Here is a 26,815-nt window from a genome sequence, read left to right as displayed (position 1 = left end):
ATTGTGCGGAGTAAAAGCTACCCGGAGCAGCCGGTTGTCCTTGGGTTGGGTTGTGGACTCGTTTCTTACCTCTGTGCAGTTGCCAGGCAACCAGGAAGATACTGGTTCCAGCCAAGTTTAATTGTCACGCTAAGATAACCGGCTGCAGGCTGTGGATTAATATCACCAAACAAACACGAGAGTATCAATCTTCTCATTGGCAAGAATGCAATTTAATGCCAAAGTATTCGGGAAGAATACTATCTTTTGGGGGGAGTTTTTTTCTGGGTCTGACGACAGAGGATGTTGTATGTTGTAGAGATCGTAAAGCCCCATTGAGGCAAATTTGGGAGTTATGATAATGGGACTGTGTAAATAAAATAAAATTGAAATGTGTTTAAATTGTTCTAAACACCCTCTTATTCCCCAGACGATCCATCACCAGTATAGCATGGAGATTTCCATGTTGTTGGAATGGCAAATGGAGATAAGGAAATACCTCAGACATGATGCCATCTTTATTTATTTTTTCTTTGACCACGATAGGTTTTGATGTTGGGTTAATGTTGGATTTAAATGTTACTTTGGGTGGGATTCTAAGTGAATTGGGAAAAGTTCCATGTTGTGCGTGTGTGTGTGTGTGTGTGTGTGTGTGCGTGCGTGTGTGTACAGATGCTGTATCACACGCACGCACACACACACCCCTCCAACCTCTTCTTGAGATACTTCGGGAGCCCCTGACCTCCACAGCGCCGCCGCAGCTCACTGGCTGAGCCCCCAGCAGGGGAGGAGTCTGCCGGCAGCCTGCGCTCATAAAACGCGGCTGCTCCCCACCGTAGTGGAAAACAGGTCTGCAGGAGAAAGTCTCTGTGGTCGCGTGCAGCCTTTTACAGGAACGGACAACCCTCTCGTGCCTCGTGCATCTCACACTCTTGACAAGTGGGCCGTCTCTCATTCGTGATTCCTCTCCCTTTGAGTCTTGACGCACCAACTGCTCCTTCCTCGTTTTATTGTCACCTCCGCACCTATTCTTCTTCTTCTTCTTCTTCTTTTTTTTTTTTTTCTTCTTTTTAAAAAAAAAAATTACACAGTTTTCCAAGATGACCTGGACGGCGAACAGTTGTGTAGTGACTCTGGTCATCCTGTTTCTGTGGCGAGTGGAAGAAATAGCCGAAGCCTGCAGCTGCTCCCCAGCGCATCCTCAGCAGGCGTTTTGCAACTCCGACGTCGGTAAGTTAATATAAAGCAGCATTCGCTCTTAGTTCGTTTGAACATATATATATATATATATATATATATATATATATATATATATATATATATATATATATATATATATATATAGACGTCGGGGATCATATGCTTTATTTATTTTTGGACTAAGAAACTATAGATGCTGAGAGGGGGAAAAATACCCTAGTCTTGTGTTTACAATTACAGGGGACAGGAGGGTGGAATTTTCTGTGTCTCAATCTTTCTTTCCACTGCCCTCCTCCTTCCCCTCCTTCTCTCTCTCTAATCATCTGGTGATAGTCTTGAGTCGTGATAATGACACAAGTGTAACTGTTACTTTATTTAATGTGCCTACTTTTTGATCAGTATAGGAATGTAACTAAGCACATTTGCGTAAGATGAGCATTTCCTTTTTTTTATGCTTTATATACTTTTGTCTGAGAGCCTAAGTGAGTTTTCTGATTACAGTGTATCACACCCTCCAGTGAAAACCTCTCTTTGAATGTTTGTGATAAACTGAAGGTGATCCTGTGTGGTGAGAAAATTCTCCTTCTTAAAGGAACAAAAACAAAAAAACTTCTTGAATCAGCTGGAAAATGCATCATCACAAAGCTGAAAACGGGGCTGTTTTTTTCCATACGCTCATGAAAAGTAACTTAATGACTTAAGTAATTATGTAGTTCTCAAATATATGATGATCTATGATGCATTGCTGTGGATTAAACCACCCATATATATGAATGACTGCACACAACCTGTAAACACCTACAGCAGTAAAGTGCCACATGCACATTAATGCATCAGCAACATTTATCCACACGCATCATAAATAATAGTCAAACGCTGAAGGGGAACATTTTTATGCAGAATGACAGCAATTTACTTTTTGTAGGCCGTTTGTTGTTTTTTTAAGTGCAATGCACTGTGGATCAAGTAATGCTCAACAGGATCATGCACAATAAATTGTCATCCTCAACTCTGGGGTTGAGAAGTTTATGGTGCACTTGCATACATTAATTAGTTCTTTCTCAAAGGACATATGAATCCTTTCCCTCTTGTATGTCGTACCTATTACAAAATACTGCTTGTTGCTGCCTCAACACAAGCCTACGCTAAGGAGTCTCTACAGTGACCAGCTTGTGCAGCTATTTAAATTGGTGGTTTGCTGAGGGTCTTTTTTTTTTTTCTCGGTTGTGAGCTGAGTGTGTGTGGTCTGTATACAGACGCTGACTTATTCAAAGGTTTCTCTTATCCATGGGATTCCGTTGCTTTTGGAGGATGAAGAAACCACATTATCCTTCCTGCTTGGAGAGTTTACTGTAAAGGAAAGTCCTGCTTTATCATGAAGTTCCTCTTTCGTTGAGAAAAATAAAAAAGTTGCCACTACTCAAAGGCAGCTATGCTCATGAAAGACACTTAAAGTGTGAAGGGAAGTTAGCTTGGAGTTGAACTATTTCTTGTTTTCCTATCTTTTGTTTGTTTCTGGTCTATTTTCTGGACTGTAGGCGACTGGGATTTGTGTTACGATAAATCCAAAGTTATTGGCTTACATGCAGTGTAACGGAGGCGTCTACTTTTACAATTTGGCTATTTATAATTTGAGCCAAGTTGACTAATTCAGCAATATTTGAGACAAAAGGCTTTCTGCCAGGTAGTAGTAGGTTGTGGTGGATGCCTGAATCAGGACTTTTCACCTGGTTAGGTTTAGAGAAAAAGAGAAAAAACTATGGAGAGAGTGATGAGGATGGTTGCATTCTCCAAGCAAGGGAACAGAGGAGAGCACAGACAGTCTACCTGACTGAGATATATATATATATATATATATATATATATATATATATATATAAAATAGTAGTTAAAAAAAGAAGAAGATATACACACAGTATCTGTTGTGTGCCTGGGTCAGGTGCAACCTGCCTTTTTGGTTTCTGTCACCTGGGTGCTAATAGAATTTGCCATACAATAATGTCTATGGCACTTCCATGCTGTTATTGCACAGTAAGACATTGCCCTGAGGAACCCCGACTCACTTTCAGACAGTTTACTGAAGTGAAAGTGTCACTTGACAAAAGTGAAAGGGTCATCAGAGTGTCTGCGGAAAATGACTCACGAACACAAGTAGCTTACACTGTCTCTTTTAAAAATGGGGGAATAAAGGTCAAAGTTGGCTTTAACTACGCATTTGTGTGAGATCGTTGCATCATTAGGCCCCTAACGTCCGTGTTGAGGATTTCTTGTACTTCATAACTCAAGATACCGTGAAGAATAGAGGTAAATGGGTCAGTTTCCACCTCTGCCCTTAGTTGACCCTCAGCTTTCTATATTTAGCTAGGGCCTAACTTATTTCTTTTTCCCTTCAACTGGAGTTAACAATTAACCAGATCAGCTATTGATATAAACATAGTTCCATTTGTCTTGTTTAAAACAGACGGCGCAGGAACCAAAAACAAATCTCCCCTCATAAATTGAAATCCATCCCTTGGGTCTCTGGCTGAGGCGGAGGAATGCTGGGCGGTCATGTGCTGCGCTCGTTATGTGTTCCCACTTTATTTCAGTTCTCTGCCATCTGTAGAGTTTACCTGTGCCAATTTTGTGAACAAGAAAAGTTCAAAATGTTGCATCTTGAAAGGAAGCCGGTTTTCTAACGCGATTTCCGGTATCAACGCAGGCGTGTGCAGCTGCTTTGAACTCCAGCATCACCGGTGTAATTTAGTAAAGTACGCAAATGGATAATTTTGGATGAAACCCCTAAAAAAAAAAAAAAAAAAAAAGTGGATGTACAGGCCCTGCAATCACATGACATGAGTTTGTTTTTCTTCTCTTTCTCTCTTGGTTTTAAAAGCGCTCCAATGACCACAATACTACACACAGAATAATATGTTTTTATTGTTTGAGTAGCTGGTAAATTAGATGGTTCCAAGTTTTCTGAAGCCTATGATTATTTTAGGGTTTTGTTAGCCTGTAGAATTAGACTCCATATCAGTCCAGGCTAGTGGGTCGAAACGCACTATTGGTGCTTCATTGCAATGGGCTTTTGTTTTGGCTTTTAATGATTTATTCTTCATGATGTTTTTGAAGAAAGTGTCTATTTTTAGCATGTTGAATGCAATTTTTTGAAGAGATGACCTGCACCCTCTGAAAGTTGTTTTTGAAGCCCGAGTGCTCAAATGATATCATTCACTTAATGTGTACATGCTGTGCATGTTTTCACCTGCCCTGCTTCACACCAGTAGAAGGAGAAGTGATCTGTGTGTGTGGGCATTACTACTAATCCTCTTTGCACGTTTTGATCTGTAAACCATCTTCCCTGGGGGAGAAGATCACACGGTGCAGTGTGTCATTCTAACTCGTGCCTGTAGGTCGTACAGCTTGTTCGCCAGTCAGGATATCTGCTACTTCACAGCAGCTCTGCGGCGCACAAGTCAGTATTTTTTTGCACATTTTCCGGCCTAGAAACTAAATCCTCCCTCTTTCTCAGTATACTGGTTAGTCTTCTCCCTGTATACATGTCTACCTGACTGCTATTCCTGTGCTCTCCTTGCTTGGAGAATGCAACATCCTCATCACTCCATCACTCTCTCCATCCGTGCACGCGCTCTTCTTTTTTCCTTTTTTTTAAGGGTCGACTCTTTGGACCCTTAAAAGGAGATGTTCTGTAAGCCTTTATTGTCATCAAATTAGGGCACATGTGGCTTGCAGCTTCATACCTTCGTCATATAAAAAGTCTTCATTTGGTCAGGAAGCGAGCTGGTGATGGTCTTAGTTCGTAGCGGCCACCTCGAGGAAGCAAGGACTTAAACTGGACTTTAGGGAGAACATCTGGTTAACATCAACTGTGTCGCTAGTCTCCTCCGCTTAAAAGCTTGATTTGTAATATGATTTTGTAAGTGTAGTCAGTAGAACGTGCAGTGATCATTGCATAATACATGTAATAAACAAGGTATTTAGGTATGACAGGCTTATGATCAATGCTGTACTGTACGTGAACATTGGATTCACATGGCAGAAGCAGTGATTGTGAAACTCATGAGTCATATATTTGTGTTGAATACTCGGTATTTGAGCTCAAAGGCTCATCGATATGGCTCTGAAGATATTTTTCCACTTCGACTGTTGTAACGACTCGAATCTGGAAGCTGTAACCTCAGAGAGAGAGAGAGAGAGAGAGAGAAGGGGAAAAAGGGAGAGGGGTTGATCTGCATGTCAGCACCTCTAACCAGGCAGAGAGGCCTGGGGGCGAAGGGGAGCGTTCTCGTTCAGCTTTTTCAAAGATCGCTGACTGGCTTCCTCCTGCGTCGGCCCAGGAGCTGGGAGCAGGCAGCACACATTCCTCCCTCTGATTGCAGCTGATGAAACACTCATGTTGCCTCTGTCTTCCCAGTACCTGGCACATGAAACCTCCTCAGATCCAAGCCACAGCAATGTGTTGTTGCCGATTCCAGCATGCCAAACTGGGAAGGGCCCAGATCAGATGCAGACGGACCCAGAGCCTGTTTGTGTTTACATGACAATGGTGTTTTGACTTTGAAACTTTGTCTTCAAATCCAATGAACCTAAATGTGTTTGTTTTTTTTGTCGTCTCTCTCCAGTTATCAGGGCAAAGGTAGTTGGAAAGCAGGAGGTTGACGTCGGCAATGACATCTACGGGAACCCGTCAAGCGCTTCAAGTATGACGTCAAACAAATCAAGGTATGTGGATGAAGCGAACGTTTCACGTCGTACACTTATTTGCAATATGAATCTAAATGTTCTGTTCTCTGCTTGAATTGTCAGTCGTTCAAAGGTCCCGCCCAGGATATTGATGCCATCTACACAGCTCCCACCTCTGCAGTGTGTGGCGTGTCTCTGGAACATAATGGCAAGGAGTATCTTATCACAGGTACAACTTTAACCACATTTAAATATTGCAAATTATAAAATATACAGATTTTTTTATTTTTCTTTCAATACGTTTTCACATTAGCATCGAATGCACTTTTTTTCCTCTTTTAGGCAAGCTGGAGACTGATGGGAAGATGCACATCACCTGTGTGACTTCCTTGAGCCCTGGGAGACCCTGAGCGCCACGCAGAAGAAGAGCCTGACTCAGCGCTATGAAATGGGCTGTGAATGCAAGGTAGAAAATGACTGCAAGCTAAAGTAACCTTGAAAAGATGCATTGTTTGTGTGAAGTGAAATCCCTGATGTTTGTCTCTCCTCGATCCTCAGATCACCCGCTGCACCTCCATCCCCTGCATGATCAGCAGCCCGGCGGAGTGCCTGTGGACGGACTGGGTGATTGAGAAGACGGTCAATGGCGGGCAGGCCAAACACTTTGCTTGCATCAAGAGGAGTGATGACTCTTGTGCCTGGTACAGAGGGGCAGCACTGCCTAAAAAGGATTTCCTGGACATCGAAGATCCTTAACTCCACTACTGTCAAATAGTCTAAAGATGTCTAAGATACAAATACCAAAAACAAAAATAAATACATTTGATTTTTTTTTTTTTTTGTTAAGACCGCCATAGGGCAAGTGCTCTGTGGTGAGGTTGTTTTTATTTACAGGCCTCATTATTTTTTTAATCAACAGTCTTACGAACGCAGCACTTTCAGACACTTAAATCCTAAATCCAAAGCACTTCCTCATAAACCACTTCTCCGTCAGCTGAAATAAGGGGATACTCATCACAATTGAGTATTACTGTTCGTGAGCTACACTACTTTTTTTTTAAAGGGAACTATAATTCTATAATGCATCACGTGCATACTATAACTCAAAGTGTAACAATTCTGTGAATCGGTTTGTTCATAAATAACATTAAATGGCAATTGGCACCCCGATTTGTGACAGCAGAGCTATCACAAGGAACGACCACCTCTTGCCTGTCCTGCTTCAGATTACTTATTGTTCCTCTTTATCTGTGTTTTTTATTTTAAATTTAAAAAAAAAAGATGTGACGAACCTGTTTTGACTAGGCGCAATCAGTGCTTATGCTAATGTTGTCTTTTAAATAATCCTGAATAGACATAAATGCACTTTTGAACACAATTGTCACAGCAGTCATATTGTCTCTAATGAAAAAATTCTGAGAAGGAGGATTGAATTCTCCATTTTGTATTTTTTTTTAAATATTACAGCTCTTTTTTCTTTTGTAATGCTTTAGCGTAAGAACCTATTTTATTTAAGGAGGTTATATGATTCATCATATTCTATTGAGAGAGAGAAGAAAAAAAGCCCACATCGTGATACTTTTTGTGACATCATTGGTATTGTATAAAGAGAAGCTCGAGTATTTTAACAATAAGCAAAATACACATTTTATGTGCATTCTAGGTCAAATTGATGGTACCTGCCTGACTGCTCGTCCTTTAGGACAGCTGGTTAAAGATATCACAACCAATCATCCATTTAATTGCAGATCTTAAAAGTGTTGCGGAGATGCCATGTGACTTTGATAATTAATACAAGTGTAAAAAGGTTCTTAATTTGAAACTGTAGTCAAGTATGATGTCTTGTGCTGGTTTCACATGAGACATTTAAGATGATTTTTTTTGCATGCATGTCCAGCTGAAACAATACTGTACATTTTGACTTACAATAAATGTCAAACCCTGATTGAGATGCTTTGTATGGTTATTTCCACATCGATATCGGCTCATTGTGTGCAGATTGACGAGGCTCCGCTTCATTAAAGGATCATGTAGTCGTGTACATGCAATACACACACAGGTAAACGACTAAAGAGAGACACAAGTCGTACAGCAGGCACAAATAAACAAAGCTCAGTGTCATGTTGAATTTTCAGTTTCTCAAATCAGTGTTTAAAACACTTGATGGAGGCAGCAGGAACTACTTTGTGACACAACCAGCAATCTGCTGCCGCTTAGTGGAGACAACAACACGTGCCATTTCAAAAGACATTCCTTCACGAGCCGTATCCATGTGCACAGATACGCAATTGTCGAAATTACCCGATTGTAAAACGATTAATTTGCAGTAGATTACGCTGCTCTCGCGTTTTATTTGAATATGTTCAAAGGTGAAATGCAACCGCCATGTGTTCTCTCATGCAAGAGGACTGTGTTAGTTCACTCCAACAGCAGCGTTATTATCAACAGTGATTCTAGATTATTTATGCATGATTATAAATCAATTTAGGGTTTAAAATATGGATTAAATCTGCAGGCATAATCAGGAGCAATAGGGGAATCGACATTAGGGAAGCGAGCTCCTCCTCGAGGGGTTTCCATGTAAGCGAATGGCTCGAGACGAACAGAACTGCAGAACACAGATATTTGTTGTTACATTAAAAAAAAAAAAAAAAAAAAACTGTAAACACATATCCCGCCGATAGCATGAATGGTAAACAGCGCTGGGTTGAAGTCGCCTCTGGTTTCACTCCCGACGGCGCTGCGTCAGTTCAAGCGCCGATTGGCTGAACCCTTCAGCTGAGGCGTGACCTGCTCTCCGATTGGCCTTTCATCCCGGTCAATCATCGATGTCACCGCCCTTTGATAATGCAGCATGGGCGAAAATACCAGACCTAAAGAGCTACAGCTGAGGAAGCGGACCCCGGTACTGTCAACGTTTTAACGCGATTGAACGAAAGGTGAGCGTGCACACGCCTCGTCGGTGTCCGTTGGCAGGTATTTGGAAGACGAGGTAGTGTTAAAAAAAAACAAAAAAAAAACAAGCAGGATGTGGCTGCTGGGGGAGATTTGTTAGCCACCGGACGCGGAGCGGCTAACCCACATTGAGGCTCTCGCCACGTTAAGTTAGCTCGGTGGCTAATTCGCTGGCGCCGTTCGCCGCTACTGTCAACGCGTTAAAAATACAAATAAAAAAAACACACACCGAGCAGCGTCGTCGTTACTTCGTTTCACCGACACGCGTTAAACGCGGAGGGGGAAACGCACGAGTGTCGAAGCAACGCCGGTGTTTTGTCTCCAAACTTGAGACCGACCACATTGACTTTACCGTTAGCCGTGGTCGGGGTTAGCCGCCTAGCATGTGAGCTACGATGAGTGGCCCTCAAGAGTTGACTTGGCGACCCAGGAAGACCGCACACGACTTGGCATCGGGCATTAAGTAACGTTAGTTGTCTGATCGAGCAACAACAATAGAGGGATTTTGTTGTTGTTGTTATAGAAGCGACAGCAATAGCCGTGCTGCCTTCAGGTGCTCCTATAAAATGCGTTTTTTTTTTAGGGGGGGGGGGATTTGTGATTTGAGCTGCTCTCGGGCTATTACTGGATATGAATAGGCTTTGCTTTTTCTTTTTCTTTTTGCGTCGCTGTCGTTTGCATTCACGCGGCGGCGTTATCTGACAATTGCGTTGATTAATTTGCTAAAAAGAAATTGCACCACAAATCGTCTCCTAAAATATTAGCTCTTCTAGTTGCACGTCTTTCTGAGCAGCAGTCCGAAAACCACCAACTATGTCGATTAACTAGCACGTGACCAAAACAAATTAATTAATAACTGACTAATCATTTCAGCCCTATTCAGTTTTTTTAGATATTTTATTGTTTGATGTTGGCTTGGATGTTTAATAATGTTAAACATGGATACATTGTTAATATTGCTCTACCACTGCAGTTGCTGCAACACAACATTACAAGAATACTTTTAATTAGTGAGTCTTTATATATTTTTTCTCCTATACCTTTTTGACATGTTGACTATTGGTCCTAATATGATGGGCTATTTACACTTTTTTTCCACATTTATTGACAGACTACGCAGTCTTTTGATGAGGTTTGGCTGGTGACTTATCAGATTTATGTGTAAGTTAAAGAAAACATTGACAACTGCACGGATGTAAATAAGCACGTCAGTGTGAGGAGTACATCCAGGCCTGTAGCTTTTTTAAAACCACTGTCATTAGAGGACATAAATGTGAGACTTTTTGTATTTTTGAGAGGTCGTTACATATTAAACACACTAATTGCTTGGAATCGTTTAACTAGAGTATGGATGTAACCGTATGCAGAACTCTTACAATGACCGTATTGCTGCCAGCCATTTTAACATCTAAACGAGGCATCCAATTTAACGTTCTAATGTACGCACGCTGGAGCTGACAGCTGTGCTCTATCTATATATGGATATTGGCACTTGTAGCCTCAATTAATATCCATCTATCACTGCTGGTGAATGGCTCGCATCACCTCACAACATCATAAAATACAAAATATGTCCCTTTCATGACAAGATTACAAATGCAAACATACAAGTTACAAAGTGTCTTGTTCGCTACATACAAATTTAAAATAGCGAAATGTCTGGACATAATAATCTGATCAAACAAACTGCTGCGTTGTGGTCAATGTATCAATATTGCCGGCGAGTCTCGCAGTTATCCGTGTCCATGTGGGCTTAGTCGTTTTTTTTTTAGTTTTATCAGGATCAGCAGCACATGAAGGTCAGCGTGCCCTTGTGCATACAATGCATGTGCAGCCCTCCTTCCCTCTTCATGACGTCACTGCCCACTCCGAGGCCCATTATCATGGCCCTCCATGCTGTCGGTGTTTTTCGTGTCGTACTACTGTAACATCTTCGTGATGTAATGCGCTCACTTTGGATGGTTTTGGTCTCGTCGACATGGAGGCAATAGGAGGCTGAGTGAGTGATTTATCTTCTCACTCCTCGGTCAGCATTGAACACATTTTGCCAGTCTGCTTCCTTTTTGTAGAAAGTGGCACGTCAAGCCACTCTATGGGCTGACTCAGGCCAGATGGTTGTTGTTGTTGTTATTGCCACTGAAACGGTCCTTCTGGTGCACTCGGCTACTCCTGTATTTAAAGGGACGGCAGACAACCAATGCAAATGTCTTACTTTTGTTATCTTGTTTTAATCTCTCATATCACTGACAGTCCAGATGACGACATTTGATGATGCACATCTTTACCGAACAGCTGTGCCAATCGGTAGCAGATGACAATAAAAACATTGCTATCAAAATAAATGAAAAGACTTGTTCTGGCATTTAACGGCAACCGTTTACGCCTCATGTGCTATAACACTTGTCCTCTCCTCTCATACACCCGCCGCCGCCCTATGTTACCAGCGCCTGCTGTCTTTCATAACTGGGGACAGCTGCCAAGACCCAGTTGGCACCTCCGATGCACACAGTCCGTATATCTCTCGTGGAGCCGCGTCAGGACATGTGGCCTTGAGAGGGCGTTATTGGGCACTCAAGTGATTATCGGAGAGATAAATACTATAGAGACGCATTGAAGTCCCAACACTCGCCATGTTATAGAAAGAGACGTTCACGGTACTGTGAGGTTCTCTCAAAAAGGAATGCGATTGTTCCCTTTGGGGGAAATGAGCGATACTTGTTTTGTGTACGTGTGTGACCAGTGAAGTGACTCTGTTAACAATTTATGACACTCGCACTCAATCCAACTTTCTCTGCAGTGATGTTCCAACAATGCCGATCGTGGATAAACTCAAAGAGGCATTAAAACCTGGTCGAAAGGAGACGGGTGATGAGGGTGACCTCAACAAACTGTTGGCTTCTTCTGCCAAGAAGGTCCTCCTGCAGAAGATAGAGTTTGAGCCGGCCACCAAGGGTTTCTCCTATCAACTTGACAGCCTGAAGAACAAGTATGTGATCCTCAATCCCAGGAATGAGGGCGCTACGAGCCAGAGGGCCACTGAGCCTGCCCAGATAAAGAGGCAAGGTAAGCTCTCAACATTTAGATTACGACCTTGCCCATATTCACATTTTGTCCTCTCCGGCTCACCATAAAAGCACATGTTCTGTGTTACTGTCCTAATAAATGAGTGACTGCACTGTTCCTTCAGTTTCAGAGAACACGGTTGGCGGCCAGATCGATGGGATCCCTGCTCCGCAGAAGATGCTCTTTTCAGGGAACAAGCTCACCCTTAAATGGGAGCGTGTGTACAGGGTGGGAGCCGGTCTCCACAACCTAGGGAACACCTGCTTCCTCAACTCCACAGTGCAGTGTCTCACCTACACCCCGCCACTTGCCAACTACTTACTCTCAAAGGAGCACAGCCGTGCCTGTGAGTATTTGAATCATGCCCATTAATGCTGCCACGCTCGGAGCAGTTACGCTCTCATTCACTTATATTTTCTTAACATTACGCACACACACATGGTTACTATTACTCTAATCTCGCTACTGTCACTCTTGTGTGCAGACACACGTGGCTGAATGTCAATGTGGATTGCAAGCCAAAGCAGCTGCAAAACAAAAACAGCTGCTTCGGTTGGCCAGTTTTATTCAGGCTCTGAAACATATTCAGCAGTCTGTGATTTACTGACGTAACCTTTTTTTTTCTTCTTCTTCTTTTTTTTAAGCCAAGAAAGCAAAGATTGATCTGACCTCCGAAGTTTCAGGGCTGTAGGTTAAATTGTAAAATAGTAATAAGCACCCTAAATTACACATTGGCTAAGACTAGTGGAAGCATGCTGCAGATGCACAGCCTTTAAATAAAATTTTCATTTTATCAAGATGTATTATCTGAGGAAGTATTGTTTTACAGGTGAATAAAGCATTGAGATGATTAACCCTTTAAAACGACACAATTTACGTTACCCATAACCGTTATGAGCTACAACCTTGACAAAGGCTCCACAACTGTTGTGTAGTCATTCACAAACTGTATGTAAGGCTCATTATTTTACCCAGACTTTAAGTAAATACAGTAAAAGCTAAGCATGTCTTTCAAATTGATTTAAAATATATTATATTCCAAATCCTTATTTTCTCCGATAACATTTTACCTTTTTTTAAAGACAACTAAAATACTGAATATTTGTTTGAAAATAGAAAATAATTAGCATCTTCCTTGTCTATGCCTGTGAATTTAATCCAGATACTGTCACTAACACATTCCTGCACATTTTGTCTCTGATATATTCGTCTGTGTTTCAGGTCACCAGTCAGGCTTCTGCATGATCTGTATCATGCAGAACCATATCATTCAAGCCTTTGCCAACACGGGCAACGCCATCAAGCCTGTCTCCTTCATCAGAGACCTGAAAAGTAAGACCACCAGCTTCCTTCAACCCGGTGTGATTGTGGCTTCAGCAGTTTGTGCCGCAGACGCCTGATTTCTGGGTTTAGTACGACCAGAGTCACGATGACGCAACACTGGCCACAGCGTCCCATGTGACGACAGCCAGTAACTGCAGTGCAAAAGTGGAGCGGTGAGACGGCGGGCTGTGAATGAACAGCATGTAGGGAGGAAGTGCGAGTTGCACCTTGACATGGTGAGGTGCTGTGCTGTAGTCTCACAGGAGCCCTCCCTCCCTCCCTCCCTACCTGCCTGTCTCTTCCTTATGTGCTGCTGCAATCATGTCTCCACCTCCTGCGCCTCTTTTCTTTTTTTTTCCCCATCATCGCTCCCTCCCCCCTTCCCCGATGCCCTCTCCGTCTCCTTGTGACTGCGGGCTGAGAGGAGCAGCTTTAGCACACAAATGTACAGTCCACCGTTTCTCTTCCTTCTAACCAGGACTGAGAGATGTACCGTATGCGGTTTTTATGGTTTCTCTTTACATTCATCAGCCTGTAGAAATGCCCCATCCACAGCGAGAACAATGTGAATACAAAATACAACATCTGTGCCTCCTTGCTCAACACGCCTCCTAAATAACACCAATGCAGCGCAATGTCATGCCACTAAAACATCGGAAGAGGTGACGGCAACCGATCCTGAAATCTCACAAACAAAAATATAACCACAACCACCAGCAGAGTTTCATATCTCCAAGATGTTGTCGCTGCCGTCTCCTGAGAAGGGCCCCGGAACGGGTCATTAGAGCGTGGTGTGTCATTCCTCTCGTTCCCAATCAGGTGTGACTCATTGTCGTAAAAATGCGCAGGGATGCTATGCTGGGAATGTGGGGGCGACCACATCATTCCACCGGCTCACACTTTCCAGTAGCGGCAAAGGGTTCAGAGCTCAAGCCACTGACTGCGAGCTGCTAATGAGGTCATGTTCGTTGAACTACGTGCCTTGAGGTGCACGAGTGCCAAGGGAAGCGTACTCAAAACGTCACAATATATTCATTAGCTTAGCTGATTTATTGATTCATAACGTGTGTGTGTGTGTGTGTGTGGCAGGCGTAAACGCACTGAATAATCAAGACCACAATATAAACTGCTACTCTTATAATGCTATGACTGGTTTTGCATAAAGACCTACCTGGCTAGACGGGAACAGTGATCACCAGGTTGTGTGGCGGTTCACTTGCACACTGATCCGTCGGCTTTTTGGGGCTTTTGGTTCATAAACTTTCATGCAATGAATTTCCGTAAGTGCTGTAGCTAACGGTGTTTAGACGCGCGTAATTAGCGCAAAGCTAACATCAACTCTTTTGTCTACCACAGAAATTGCCAGGCATTTTCGCTTTGGAAGCCAAGAGGATGCCCATGAATTTTTGCGGTACACCATCGATGCAATGCAGAAAACCTGTCTCAATGGCTACCCTAAGTAAGGCTCTATTATTGTATCATAAAAGTGTTCTTTTAAAAAAAAAAAATTGCCTGGTTTTACTGGGGTCCAATAGTGGGACGCCCATTGGAAAGCAGTCATGAGAACGTGGGGGAGCTGCTCAGAGGAAAGCTCTCTGCTTGAGTGGCGTTGTTGGACATCTGGACTTTCTTGCATAAGCGCAGAAAATAGCGCTTATGTCGGTTTTTAATGATTTCTGTCTTTCCTCCCGGTCTGCAGGCTCGACCGGCAGACCCAGGCCACAACCCTGGTTCACCAGATCTTTGGAGGCTACCTCAGGTCGAGAGGTATTGGGCTTTTTTTTTTTCCCACAGAAAAATATTGCCTCCAGAACTGTGCACTCTTTGTGAATTTTCACATTTGTTGCATATTTGTTCCATCAGACTAGACCAATGATGAATATTTATAAAACGGCTTGTTGTAGTCAGATACTGCGTTCACATATGCACATGCAATAAATAATGCCGTTTGCTAGAGGGCAAGTCTTGTTTTTCTCATTTTGATTCAGTTAAAAAAAAGTATTAGGAAAGCTATGAGACATCCATACACATTTAAGCTATTAAAGATCATTTACAAATGTCCCTTTTTACAGTGCTTAGTGATCCTAAGTTTAATTAGGACATAGTTTGTAAGATGCAATTTCAGATGAGGCAGCAACTTGCACACTGTTACGGGCGTTTTGAGCCTCTTATAGTCTTCTGTTTACAGGAAGTGGATCGGAGGCCGGTGAAATCTTCCCGTAATCGACGATCACTCGGTTGCATTAACATTGTTTCTAATTGTGTCTTTCAGTGAAATGCTCCATTTGTAAAAGTGTGTCAGACACGTATGACCCTTACCTGGACATCGCATTGGAGATTCGTGTATGTTGCTCAAGATCTCACTATAACTTTTAATTTCCATGGACATATATTTTATATAATCTATACACATGTTGTTTACACCTGCCTCGGCAACGCTTCTCTCTGTTTCCGTCTGGCAGCAAGCGGCAAACATCGTGCGAGCCCTGGAACAGTTCGTTAAACCAGACATACTATGTGGAGAGAACGCCTACATGTGTGCCAAGTAAGTGCCATTTATCTATTCTTTAAAGTAAATCCTACAGGGCGTTCAAAATATTATTTTTTTTCGTAAAAAAAAAAAAAAAAAAGAATGAATTAATTCTTTTTTTTTCTCGCCAGGTGCAAAAAGAAAGTGCCTGCGACCAAGCGCTTCACGGTGCATCGAACATCTAACGTGCTGACTCTTTCACTCAAGAGGTTCGCCAACTTCAGCGGAGGAAAAATAACAAAGGTTAAAAAAAACTCTCTCAGGATCGACTGTTTTCAAAAGGGCTTGTCTGGATCTTTGAGTGACCTCCATCGTCTTTCTCCTCCTTCTTTTCCAGGATGTTGGTTACCCAGAATTCCTGAACATCCGGCCCTACATGTCTCAGAGCTCAGGCGATCCTGTAATGTACGGCCTCTACGCTGTTCTGGTGCACTCTGGCTACAGTTGTCACGCTGGCCACTACTACTGCTACGTCAAGGTGAGACGAGCATAGATGCACATCCCTTTTATTTGTTTTTTAATTATGCACGTCGATATCTGACAAGAGACGAGGTCAGAAACATGACATTAACGGACAATAAAGTCAAAATAAAAACAAAGAAATGAACATATCGTAGGCAAATGTAACACAAAAGGTCTCTTTAATCATCAGAGTAGATGTATTTCCTTCCATTTAACCTGGTGGATTATAATTATAAGAATGATGCAAAAAACATGTAGAATAAAGAATAGATATGTTGACTGGTTATATATAATGAATACGTCCAAACCTAATGGTTTAGTGACTTTTGTTTGTCAAAGAAACATTAGTATGTCTTCCAAATATTGTATTTCAGTAGCATAACTTTGCACCTTTTTTACATTCTAGCTCTAAATAATCTTATGTTATGGTACATGTCATTTATTTCATACCATATTAAGATGACCACATATAATATATGTCTGTTTTGTCTCGTCCAGGGAATTAAATGCATGTCAAAATCATAGTTGCAGCAATCCTATAAGTCCAAAAGATAACTACCATAAACTGTAGTGTTTTAATGATCCTGTAACTGATTTAATTTGTTTGTGTTCTGTTTGTTTTCCATTATCCAAACCACTTTTGAACCTTTTTACCGTTTTAAGTGTAAATAATAAGGATTTGATTTTAATATAGTTCACAGCCTGCTCCATTTTAAAGTTTAATCTCTTCCTTGTTTCTTCTTAGGCAAGCAACGGACAGTGGTACCAGATGAATGATTCAATGGTGCACTCTAGTAACATCAAAGTGGTCTTGAACCAGCAGGCGTACGTGCTTTTCTACCTGAGGTAAGACACTGGGGATGGCTGCAAGAGATCAAACAAGGTGTTGTCTGGATTTATAATTAAATAAAGCAGAGTCTATATTTGTGTATTAAAGGATCCCGGAAAGCAAGAAGAACGCAGACGGACAGACCACCAAGCAGGGGATGTTGCATCCTGGGAAGAACAGCGTGTCGTCTGAACAGATAAAGAGGGCCAACCTGAACGGGCCGCTCTCCTCCCCGCAGGTCACAAAGGTACTACACTCGATGACCTCCAGCTCGATGTTGGACATGTGTACTAGACGGGTTTTAATACAAGTTCTAATTACAATACATCTTTTTTTTTTTTTTCCAGAAACTCGAGCCTGCACAACTGCGTAAGATCCAGTCCATGGACGGTGGCCTGGGTCTGCCCATTTCCAGGAACGGCGTGTGCTCTCAGCCACAGCCCAGACTGTCCAACTGGACGTCGTTCTCCAACGGACCGCCCAAGCTGCCGGGCGGGCCCTCGTTCATCGAGGAGCCGTTCAAGAAGCTGAAGAAGCCGTCTCCCCAGAGCCAAGTGCAGTCCCGCAGCGTCACGCCGACCTCTTTCAACAACGGGGTCGGCAGGGCGGAGGGAGATAAAAAGCAAGGGGGCGAGGGCCGCGGCATGTCGGCGTCTACCTCATTTAAGTCTTTGTCTGACTCTTCCTCTGCCGACACCACCGACTCCAAGGTAAAGTTTGCACCGGTGAATACTATTCTTGGTTCAAAGTTTATTTTTTTTATCATCTGATAACATCATGAGAAGTAGATTTTATTCATACTTGCAGTCTCTTGGTAACCTTAAAATATATACTGTCTAGCGTACTAGCTATTTAACAAAAATGGAAAAATGGAATATGAAAAACCGCAATACGATGGAAATCAATGTTAGTCATTGATTTATCAATGATTTGCCAAATGTTTGTTTTTTTAGCTCTAATCCAAATGGAATGTATGTAAACATTTGAGTGTACTTCCAACGTCATATAGCCACCTTGAATGTTAAAGTCTGTTTTCCACTTTTGCAAAGTGCATATATGGAATAGTATGTGTTATAGATAGATAGATAGATACATACTTTATTAATCCCCAAGGGGAAATTGTTGTCATAGTAGCGCCCAACACTTTACAGACACCAAATGGAATAAACTAAACACACAAAATAAAATATAAGAACAGGTATGACAGATATATACAAAATATGAAATAAAATATATATACACAATAGAATACAATAAGGAAATTCAATAAAATAAATGTAAACAGTGTGCAAAAATATGATATATATATATATATATATAGTGTGTGTATGTATGTATATATATATATACACACACACACACACACAATAATACGAATAACAGCAGTGTGTATTTAAGGACATTAATTTAAATATGTCCCGACATTACAGCAGATTTATATTCTGGAGTTTAGGAAGCCGCATAACAGCTGATCAGATACAGAAGCATAACCACATCACGATGGCCCTTTTGTATTTTTTTTTCTCGCAGGACTCCGTGGGCACCAAAAGTGCGCCGGTGGGAGAGACTCCCTCCACCCCACGGAAAGGCTCTAATGGCCAGGCGTCTCCAGCCAAGAGCGTGGAGCGCTCCCAGAGCACCGAGGAGCAGAAGACGGCGAAAATAAAAACCCCGGCCCTCAACATCGCGTCCGAAGCCACCAGCACCATGTCCCCTCCACCTGCCAAGAAACTGGCCCTGTCAGCCAAGAAGGTGAACTTCATTCCCATCCACAGCAGCAGCAGCAGCACCGCGCCTGTCTTAGTGAAAGCTCATGATACCTTGGTTTCCTGTTGACTCACTCTACACTGCTATCCCAAATTTGACTCTTGATTTCAATAAGTAGTTTTGTTAAGGCAAGTAAACTCTCCTTTTCTAGCAGGTTTTCAGCTGTATGTAATGTGTAATTTCTCCAGAGTTCCTGTTGGCAGCACTTGTTTAGAGTTTGTCGTCTTTTCCTTCAGTTTGTTCTTTTTTTCTAACCATTTCTAATTCTTCTCTGCCATACCCTTTCCTTTATGTTTTCCTCCCTCCATCTTTTCCTGCCATCCCTTTTTTTTTAAAATTTTTTTTATCTTCCTTTATTTGATTCTCTTCCTTATTTTGTCACATTCATGGCTATTTTTTTTAGACCACCAAGTTTTTATTTATGTCGATAACTGCAGGCTCGCAACCGGAGACCGAGCAGCATTGATGCTCTGCCCTCTTCGCCACGCCAGCTGTCCAGTGACCCTACACATCAAAATCAACTTAACCCCTTCACTTTTGCCTCACCTACTCACACTCACAGGTATGAGCGTCATGTAGCGAATGCACAAGAAACACAGATGTGTCTTCCTCCAAATGCAAGATCCAGATGTTTTCTTCTGTTCTCTTCTCAGAGCTGGTCCATTCCATTCACCTAAAGTACAGCCATCGCCTTTTACCCACTTAAGCGGATCCTTCAAACAGCAGAGCCCTCAGAAACAGTCCCTTTCCTCCACACTGCAAAAACCAAACGCCAGCCTTTCTCCTAAAACCAACGGGCTTCACAGTGCTGGCCCAAAGAGCCCCAAGTCTTCCACCAACCTCGGCTCCTTGGTCCAAGAACCAGACCTCAACAGCAGTCCAGCTCCGACGGTCAACCAAAAGAAGAAGAGGAAGAAGAAAAAGAAGCGGCGGCATTCTGAAGTGGAGGGCGACGCAGAGCCGGTGGCATCCCCGGCTACGGTGACGCAGACCGACCCCGTGGAATCGGCCAGCGAGAAGAAGAGGAAGAAGAAAAGGAAAAGCGAAAGAAGGAGCCTGAAGACGGAGAGACCGTTAAGGAAAAGGAGTGCGTCCTGTCTCACCTGGACACATCAAACCAGAAGAGGATTGGTGCCAGGGTGGCATATGGAGTCTTACATCCCATCCAGATACAGAACAGTCTCAGCAAAAGCCTCAGTCAGCTGCCACAAGCCCAACGCCGTGCGAGTCGAATCGGAGACAACGGGGAAGGGACTCTGTAAAGTTGAAGAAGAAGAAAAAGAAGATGCAGCTGGTGGAGGCTCTGCAGGTGACAAGTTCAGCATGCGCTGCACCAGAGAGGTGGTTGACGTGTTGGATGCTTGGAGTTATGCACGCCTGTTTTTTGTTTCCCAATATTCTTAATTTCAGTTAATTTGGAAGAGATGATGTATAACTTCTAGAAACTCCCACCAATGCAGCCGCAGTGCGATACTTTAACTAAGCCTCCCCCCCCCCCAACAGCACTTCTGAGATGAAGATCGCAGTCGTCCACAATGATACGGGGGGTTTGGTGACGTCGAAAAAGAAGTTTAAGAAGAAGAAGAGGCTAAAAGAACAGGTCAGACTGTGGGAGGAGAGCAGACGATGCTCAGACGGTCAGAATGACGAGCCCGACGCAGTGGAGCCCCCTTCCAAAAGAAACGCCACGGAGAACGGCGAAATAAGTAAACCAAGCACAGGTATGCGCGCTTGCACACGCTGCACAAACAACCATAATAACAAACATGCATTCATACGATGCAAACTGCAGTGAGAAATATGCGATCTTGCATTGATTTAGAGCCATCGGCCGAAAACCTCCGGCACCACCACAGCCTCATTTATGTGACCGTTCATTATACATATACACTACGAGAGCATGATGCACTGCATTTCATACATTTTTATTTCTCCATTTTTATTTTTTTTTATTTTCAATCCAGCCACAGTGGTAGTTTGGGACAGCCAGGTGAAGGACGGCTACAAACGCAGCCAGGTGCCAGCGGCTGATGGAAGTGAACCGGGAGACGCCCCGAACCTTGCCGCTCCTGTAGCCGGGGACGGGGACAAGACGGGCGGGGTGGTGGAGGAGCTGCTCAGGAACGCCACGGATAAGGCCTACGGAGCCAACGGTGAGACGCGTGGCAGATCCGGGTGTCCCGCACGGCAACGCGCGGACCATCGGTAACACAGCGATGGTTTTAATACGGCAATTCATAGGTTTGGTTTTGTCTTGTTCAGTTCTCAGTTGGGATGGAGAGGCTTCTGCTATCAGTAGAGATGCCGCTGAAGATGTCCGCCACGCCAAGTGTGACACTGTGATCGATGAGTGGGATGAAGACTTTGACAGGGAAAGGTGAGGGGGTAGGGGGGGGGAATATAGATGCAAATAATGTCATCTTAAATCCGTCTGCTGAAGTTTAGGCTCATTGTCCTTCAACTTCTGTCTTTGTACAAATTAACAGGTAAAGAAAATTAAAAACTATAAGAGAGAGAAGTGGAGAAGTGCCAGCAGCATCTTCCAGAAGGTCCAGGACAGGCGGAGCAAGTGGGCCGTGACGCCTGGAGGAAAGAGGGTTTTTGGAGTCCGTCGATGAGAATCCCGATTGCTGTTGAGGTTGTGCTGATTGGAAAAAGAGACAACAATACTGTATACCAAACGGCTGTACCTTTTCTTTTCCTTTTTTATTTTTTTCTGTTTTTTGTTGAGACCCAAATTCCTGAATACATTGAGTTCAAAAGCAGCACATTGACTCAGACAGACCCTTTTATCTCAATTTGAAACAAACATGAAATGTTATCTTCAGGCTTCAGCCCTCTCCTTTTAATCCAAATCGGAGAGTAGGTGGACAGAGCTTCTCTATGCATGCAATGTTTAACTGAAACCTCCATGTCAAATTAATATGTACATGTTGGCATCCTTTGAGCCTTGGTTATTGTCCAACAATCTTGAGCTAAGAAATTGTGTACAGTTTACCACATATGAGATGGGCGGGCTCAGAATGAGAAAGTATATCTGCCATACTTTGGCTGTTATATTGGAAACTACACAATCTCAGAGCATACTTTTGCAGACATGAGGGCTCAGTTAATTTTACATAAAAAAAAAAAAAAACTTTTAAAACCGTATCCTGAAAGGATTCTCCACTAAATTGCAAAGATCTAAAAATCATTTAATCACTATGTTATTTTTAGATTACTGATTTTCCTATTTTTATTTTGCTGCAGTGTCTGTGCCACGTGGCTTGTTTTTAAGAACCACATTTTACGTTCATTTTGTTGGTAAAATCAAGCTTTAAAATTGGCACTTTTCTTTCTCAAGATGCATGTCTAAATTGGTTTAAAGGAAAGAAGAAAAAAAAAAAGTATTTTGTTTTTATTTTTGCTCTCTTGGTTACGACCGCTTTGCTCCTTAACAAATCATTTCAGATTTCACGCGGATACATTTTTAGACAACAAAAGGATGCGCTGCCGAATTGTATGTTTTGTGCGAAGCGTTGACATCGAACACGTTGGACGCTACAAGTTTCTCTCCGTTTGCCTGGACGCCATTGTTTTCTGACGACTCGTAGTGCAATGTGCATTGCGGAGTCGGTGGGACGGGAGCGCTTGTTTTCTACTGTGCCGTTATGTCATTATGTTGCTCGTGGGTTCAGCGTTCAGAAGCTCCGTGTGAAGATTTGACCGTTCACAAACTGTTCTTCACTAATGTACTGAAATGGAGGGGGGTTGCATTTTATACTTGAGGCACTGTGCTAGGATGGGACTGCCACATGCCATCGTTCTTTCCCCCCCCCCCCCCCCCCCCCCCCCCCCCCCCCCCCCCCCCCCCCCCCCCCCCCCCCCCCCCCCCCCCCCCCCCCCCCCCCCCCCCCCCCCCCCCCCCCCCCCCCCCCCCCCCCCCCCCCCCCCCCCCCCCCCCCCCCCCCCCCCCCCCCCCCCCCCCCCCCCCCCCCCCCCCGCCGCCCCCATGTATCTTATATCTCTATGCAATTTTTTCTGATGCTCATGCTGGTCACCTAGAAACTGGGCGAAGACTCAGGAACCCAGACGTCCTGTATTTCATCTTCATCACCGGTCCAGATTCACATCGGTCGTCCCTCGACCGACATTTTGCATCCTGTAGAAAACTTTTTTTATGCAAAAGTATTTCAGGTGTGGACACCGTGGGATGGTCTCGCACCAATCCGGGGGAAAGATGTGCCGAGGAACTCGTGTAATGACGAAATGCTTTGTACAGTCCATCTCGTGCTCCCCGTTGCCCTCCAACGGTGTAAAGATTCTAGAGATGTTGCCTTGAATTAGCTATAATAAAAATAAAATAAAAAGGTATAGGATGTAATGTTACACATATATAATTTAAAGCAGAAAAAGACACCGATCTTTTAATGTGCTACTAATACTCTGATCAGTTGGTGGACGTTTAACTTGAGAATTAATCTGCACATGTTAGATGATTTGTTTGTAAGAGAGTGTTCTTTCTTCATGCAAGAGCTTCCCTACGTCACTGTCGTGTGTGTACAGTACAAGAGACAGTCTAATTTCCACAGGACGTGTTTGTGGGCTGTGACGTCGACATCTCGAACTGACACAGAGGAACATTTATCGGTGTGAATGGACGGTTCACGTGGTGTTTCTACATTTTTGCACCACCTTTTCTGACCAGGGAAGAAATCTTTCATAATGAAAGTGCCTCTTACCGCTCTATAGTTAACTATATAAAAAGTGCAATAAAGTTGTGACTTTTGTGACCTCGGTGTGTATTATTGAGCTTGCTGTTGGGGCTCCTCCCCCTTCTGGTCACGCCACCTTTGGGGGTGTCGAACGTATTCTCCTCCATCTGAAAGACGAGGCCAAACACCGACTGTGACGTCACCGGTTAGCCAAGAGATGCAGAAACATTCATCAGAATCGGAACCTTTTATTGCCAAGCATGTTTTCACGCACGAGGAATTTGTCATGCCGTGTGGTGCAACAGACAATAACGTTAACAACATTCAACACAGTGCGAGATTTAAGAATATAAGATGCACAGGCATGCAGGTTTCAGTACTTCAACCAGTGTAAGTAAGTTTAAAGTGACAAGTGTATTTAAAGTGAAGAGTTATGTGTATTTAAGTTAGTGTGGCGTGAGGTCTTGGTCCTGAGGGACCCGCAGCCTCCTGGGACTCAAACTGTCCAGGGTGAGAGGGGTCGGCCACAGTCTTCAGGCCCCTTGAAGCGAACAAGTCCTGAAGGGACGGCAGATTGCAGCCAGTCACGCTCTCAGCAGAGCGAATGATGCGCGCGGTGATGGAGGTGAAGAGGATGGACTCGATGACGGAGGTGTAGAAGTGCACCATCATCGGCTTTGGCATGTTGATAGCGTCGTCTACTGACCTGTTGGCTCTGTAGGCGAACTGCAGGGGGTTAGAGGGTAAGTGTGTTAAAACATTTAATAAAACATTATTTTAGCTGTGATTTGAACCAAATAATTACACATTTAATATTTGAAATGTTTATTTGTCACTTTGTCACACACACAATCATACAACATACAATCTTGGACCTCTCCCTCTTCACTCGGCCCTCCTGTCTGATGTCCTCACGTGGCTGGGCGGTGGCAGTGTTTATTTTTTAACCCACATCTTCTCATTGCCTCTTTAATATGCATTTGGAGGTGGGGAGTGCCCTCCATGCGCCTCTGGCATGACAAGCTCTTTGCCCAGCTCCTCGATGAATAGCCGCAGTGCATTGGTCACACCACCCATGTACTCGGGGTGTTGTGCAGTGCAGTTGGAGGCATGAGGGTGGCAACATCCAGCACATTGTGCCAGAGCACCATGGGCCACCTCCGTGTTCTCCGCTTGCATGTGTAGGCGCGAACCATCTGATCCGTTGTGACCACTGATTTTGTTCGGTTACAGCACTGGGTCACTTCTGGTTTCTTCTTCACACTGTTTCATCCACTGCTCTGTCGTCATGCATGGTGTTCAGGAGGAAAACACCTTCCCCTTTTTCGGCACATAGCTCACCGTGATCATGTTGCCACTGAATCCAAATTTGGAGCAATGCTTCTCCCTCGATTTGGATGGCTTCATGACGGGCGTATGTCCATGAATTCTACTTTGTCAACGCATCTCCACTCTTTCTCTTTAGCTGCTGCTGCTCTTCGTGCCTTTAACTTGGTGCATTTCAGAACCCCTTCAATGATGTTGTCACCGATAAACAAATCCCAGCCAGCTTTTGGAGAAATGGTTGTTGAACATGTTGAAAAGGTCTATTGGCCTGGGTCTGAGGTTCCTCTTCAGAGCACTCATCAGGCGAGTCTTCAATCTCATCCAAGGAGTCTTCTTCATCTCGGAGCTGGATTTCTAGACACGCCCACAACTCCAGCTTGACCCTGTGGTACATAGTCTAGGTCATCAGCATCAGAGATCTCAGACTCAGGATCAAGAATTGCTGCATCTTCCTCACCTTGTTCTTCATGTAGCATCTCCATGACCATTTCAGCTGTAAATATGAAATGACCGCGACAAGCCACACTAAAACACGTCGAATAAAGAAGATCTAAATAATATTTCAATCGTTGATCAAGTACACAGTATACAGTTCTATTTCAAGTTGTATTTTGTTGACCTAGCTGACATTAGCTAACATTAGCTATCTAGAATAGAATGTCATGTTGACCTAGCTACTGTTAGCTAGAATTGACCTAAATAACATAAGCTAACATTAGCTAGAATATAATATGTTAACAGCTAACTAATAATATTGGACATATTTCTTTTTCCCACCAGTAATGGATGTCAAGGTGAAGTAATGTTCAAATATGATGTGCAGTTATCTTTTCAAAAGATATCAAATATTTCTTAGGTAAAACAATTATAAAATAAGACATTTACAAATCACAGGTTCCAATCAAATTCACACCTACACACATGGGTTATTTTAAATCCAAAAAGGATTTTTATTAAAAAGTACAATGAAAACAACAATGATGATGTCGGCTGCCTCTCGGTCGAGAAGTGTCCTGACGTTCCATTGGGCAATTGTCAGTTTTTTGTTTCCTAGGTGACTTTTCACTGTCGGGGCGCCGACGGGACAAAACTGCGGCGTGGACTGCGGCGCAGCATCAGCAGGAACCGGCGTGGACTGCGGCGCAGCGTCGCAGGAACCGGCGTGGACTGCGGCCGAAGCAGGACCATGTTTAACGCTCGGAGGGACTCCATCATGTCCCGGAGAGCGTCCTGGGACAAAGCAAGGGAAGCAAGGGCCGGCCGGAAGTCCGACAGGTCACAGGAAGTTGGGTTGGCCGGAACACGGAGGCGGCAACAGGAACAGGCGAGGGCTGCAGCACGGAGGCGACTGCGGGAACCGGAGTGGTCTGCGGCACAGAGGCGGCAGCCGGAACCCTCCACCGACGCGGTCCGGAGGTTTGCGCCCCCCACTCCGGGGCTGGGCCTGCGTGACCTCTGCCCCTGGGGCTACGAGGCCCCCCATAAGCCCAACGGGTCTCGTTGAAGGGGTCTGGTGCCGAGACCCTATGGGGGTTGTAGTTCCCCTTCTGGAGGCTACGAGGGCCCCCATAGGCCAAGCGGGTCCCTTCGAAGGGTTGTAGGCTGGGTCCCCTTGGTCGGTTTGTTCTGTGCGCAGCTGCAGGACACTGGACCCAAACGCCGTCAACACTGGAAAAGGCAACTTTATTGTGTCTGTGTTCATAATGCACCTGATGTGTTCATCATTGTGCCAACATTAGAGGACGTGCTCTCGACTTCTCTACACGGGAACAGCTGTAAATATGAAATGACCGCGACAAGACACACTCAAACACGTCGAATAAAGAAGATCTAAATAATATTTTCAATCAGTTGATCAAGTACACAGTATACAGTTCTATTTCAAGTTGTATTTTGTTGACCTAGCTGACATTAGCTAACATTAGCTATCTAGAATAGAATGTCATGTTGACCTAGCTACTGTTAGCTAGAATTGACCTAAATAACATAAGCTAACACTAGCTA

General features: G+C 43.7%; 2 protein-coding genes across 2 annotated transcripts; both read left to right on the top strand.

Moving 5' to 3' along the window:
- The first annotated feature begins 716 nt into the window (after positions 1-716).
- timp2b (TIMP metallopeptidase inhibitor 2b) lies at positions 717-7,811 on the top strand. The gene is given in 8 exon segments (XM_034539175.1): positions 717-918; positions 1,071-1,209; positions 5,802-5,864; positions 5,867-5,901; positions 5,986-6,091; positions 6,205-6,237; positions 6,240-6,328; positions 6,421-7,811. Coding segments are annotated over 7 exon segments (654 nt in total). The 5' UTR covers positions 717-918; positions 1,071-1,079; the 3' UTR covers positions 6,619-7,811.
- Positions 7,812-8,691: 880 nt separating this feature from the next.
- On the top strand, positions 8,692-22,613 carry usp36 (ubiquitin specific peptidase 36). The gene is given in 22 exon segments (XM_034539705.1): positions 8,692-8,801; positions 11,615-11,880; positions 12,005-12,226; positions 13,102-13,212; positions 14,560-14,662; positions 14,903-14,970; positions 15,476-15,546; positions 15,666-15,748; positions 15,865-15,976; positions 16,071-16,211; positions 16,941-17,041; positions 17,133-17,271; positions 17,372-17,734; positions 18,555-18,776; positions 19,229-19,353; positions 19,445-19,827; positions 19,830-19,907; positions 19,910-20,132; positions 20,295-20,512; positions 20,756-20,944; positions 21,054-21,167; positions 21,276-22,613. Coding segments are annotated over 21 exon segments (3,453 nt in total). The 5' UTR covers positions 8,692-8,801; positions 11,615-11,627; the 3' UTR covers positions 21,410-22,613.
- The last annotated feature ends 4,202 nt before the right edge of the window (positions 22,614-26,815 follow it).

The sequence above is a fragment of the Cyclopterus lumpus genome, chromosome 8 (assembly GCF_009769545.1).
Source record: "Cyclopterus lumpus isolate fCycLum1 chromosome 8, fCycLum1.pri, whole genome shotgun sequence".
Taxonomy (NCBI): Eukaryota; Metazoa; Chordata; class Actinopteri; order Perciformes; family Cyclopteridae; genus Cyclopterus; species Cyclopterus lumpus.
The sequence above is the reverse complement of the archived record's forward strand: the minus strand, read 5'-3'. Positions and strand labels throughout refer to the sequence as shown.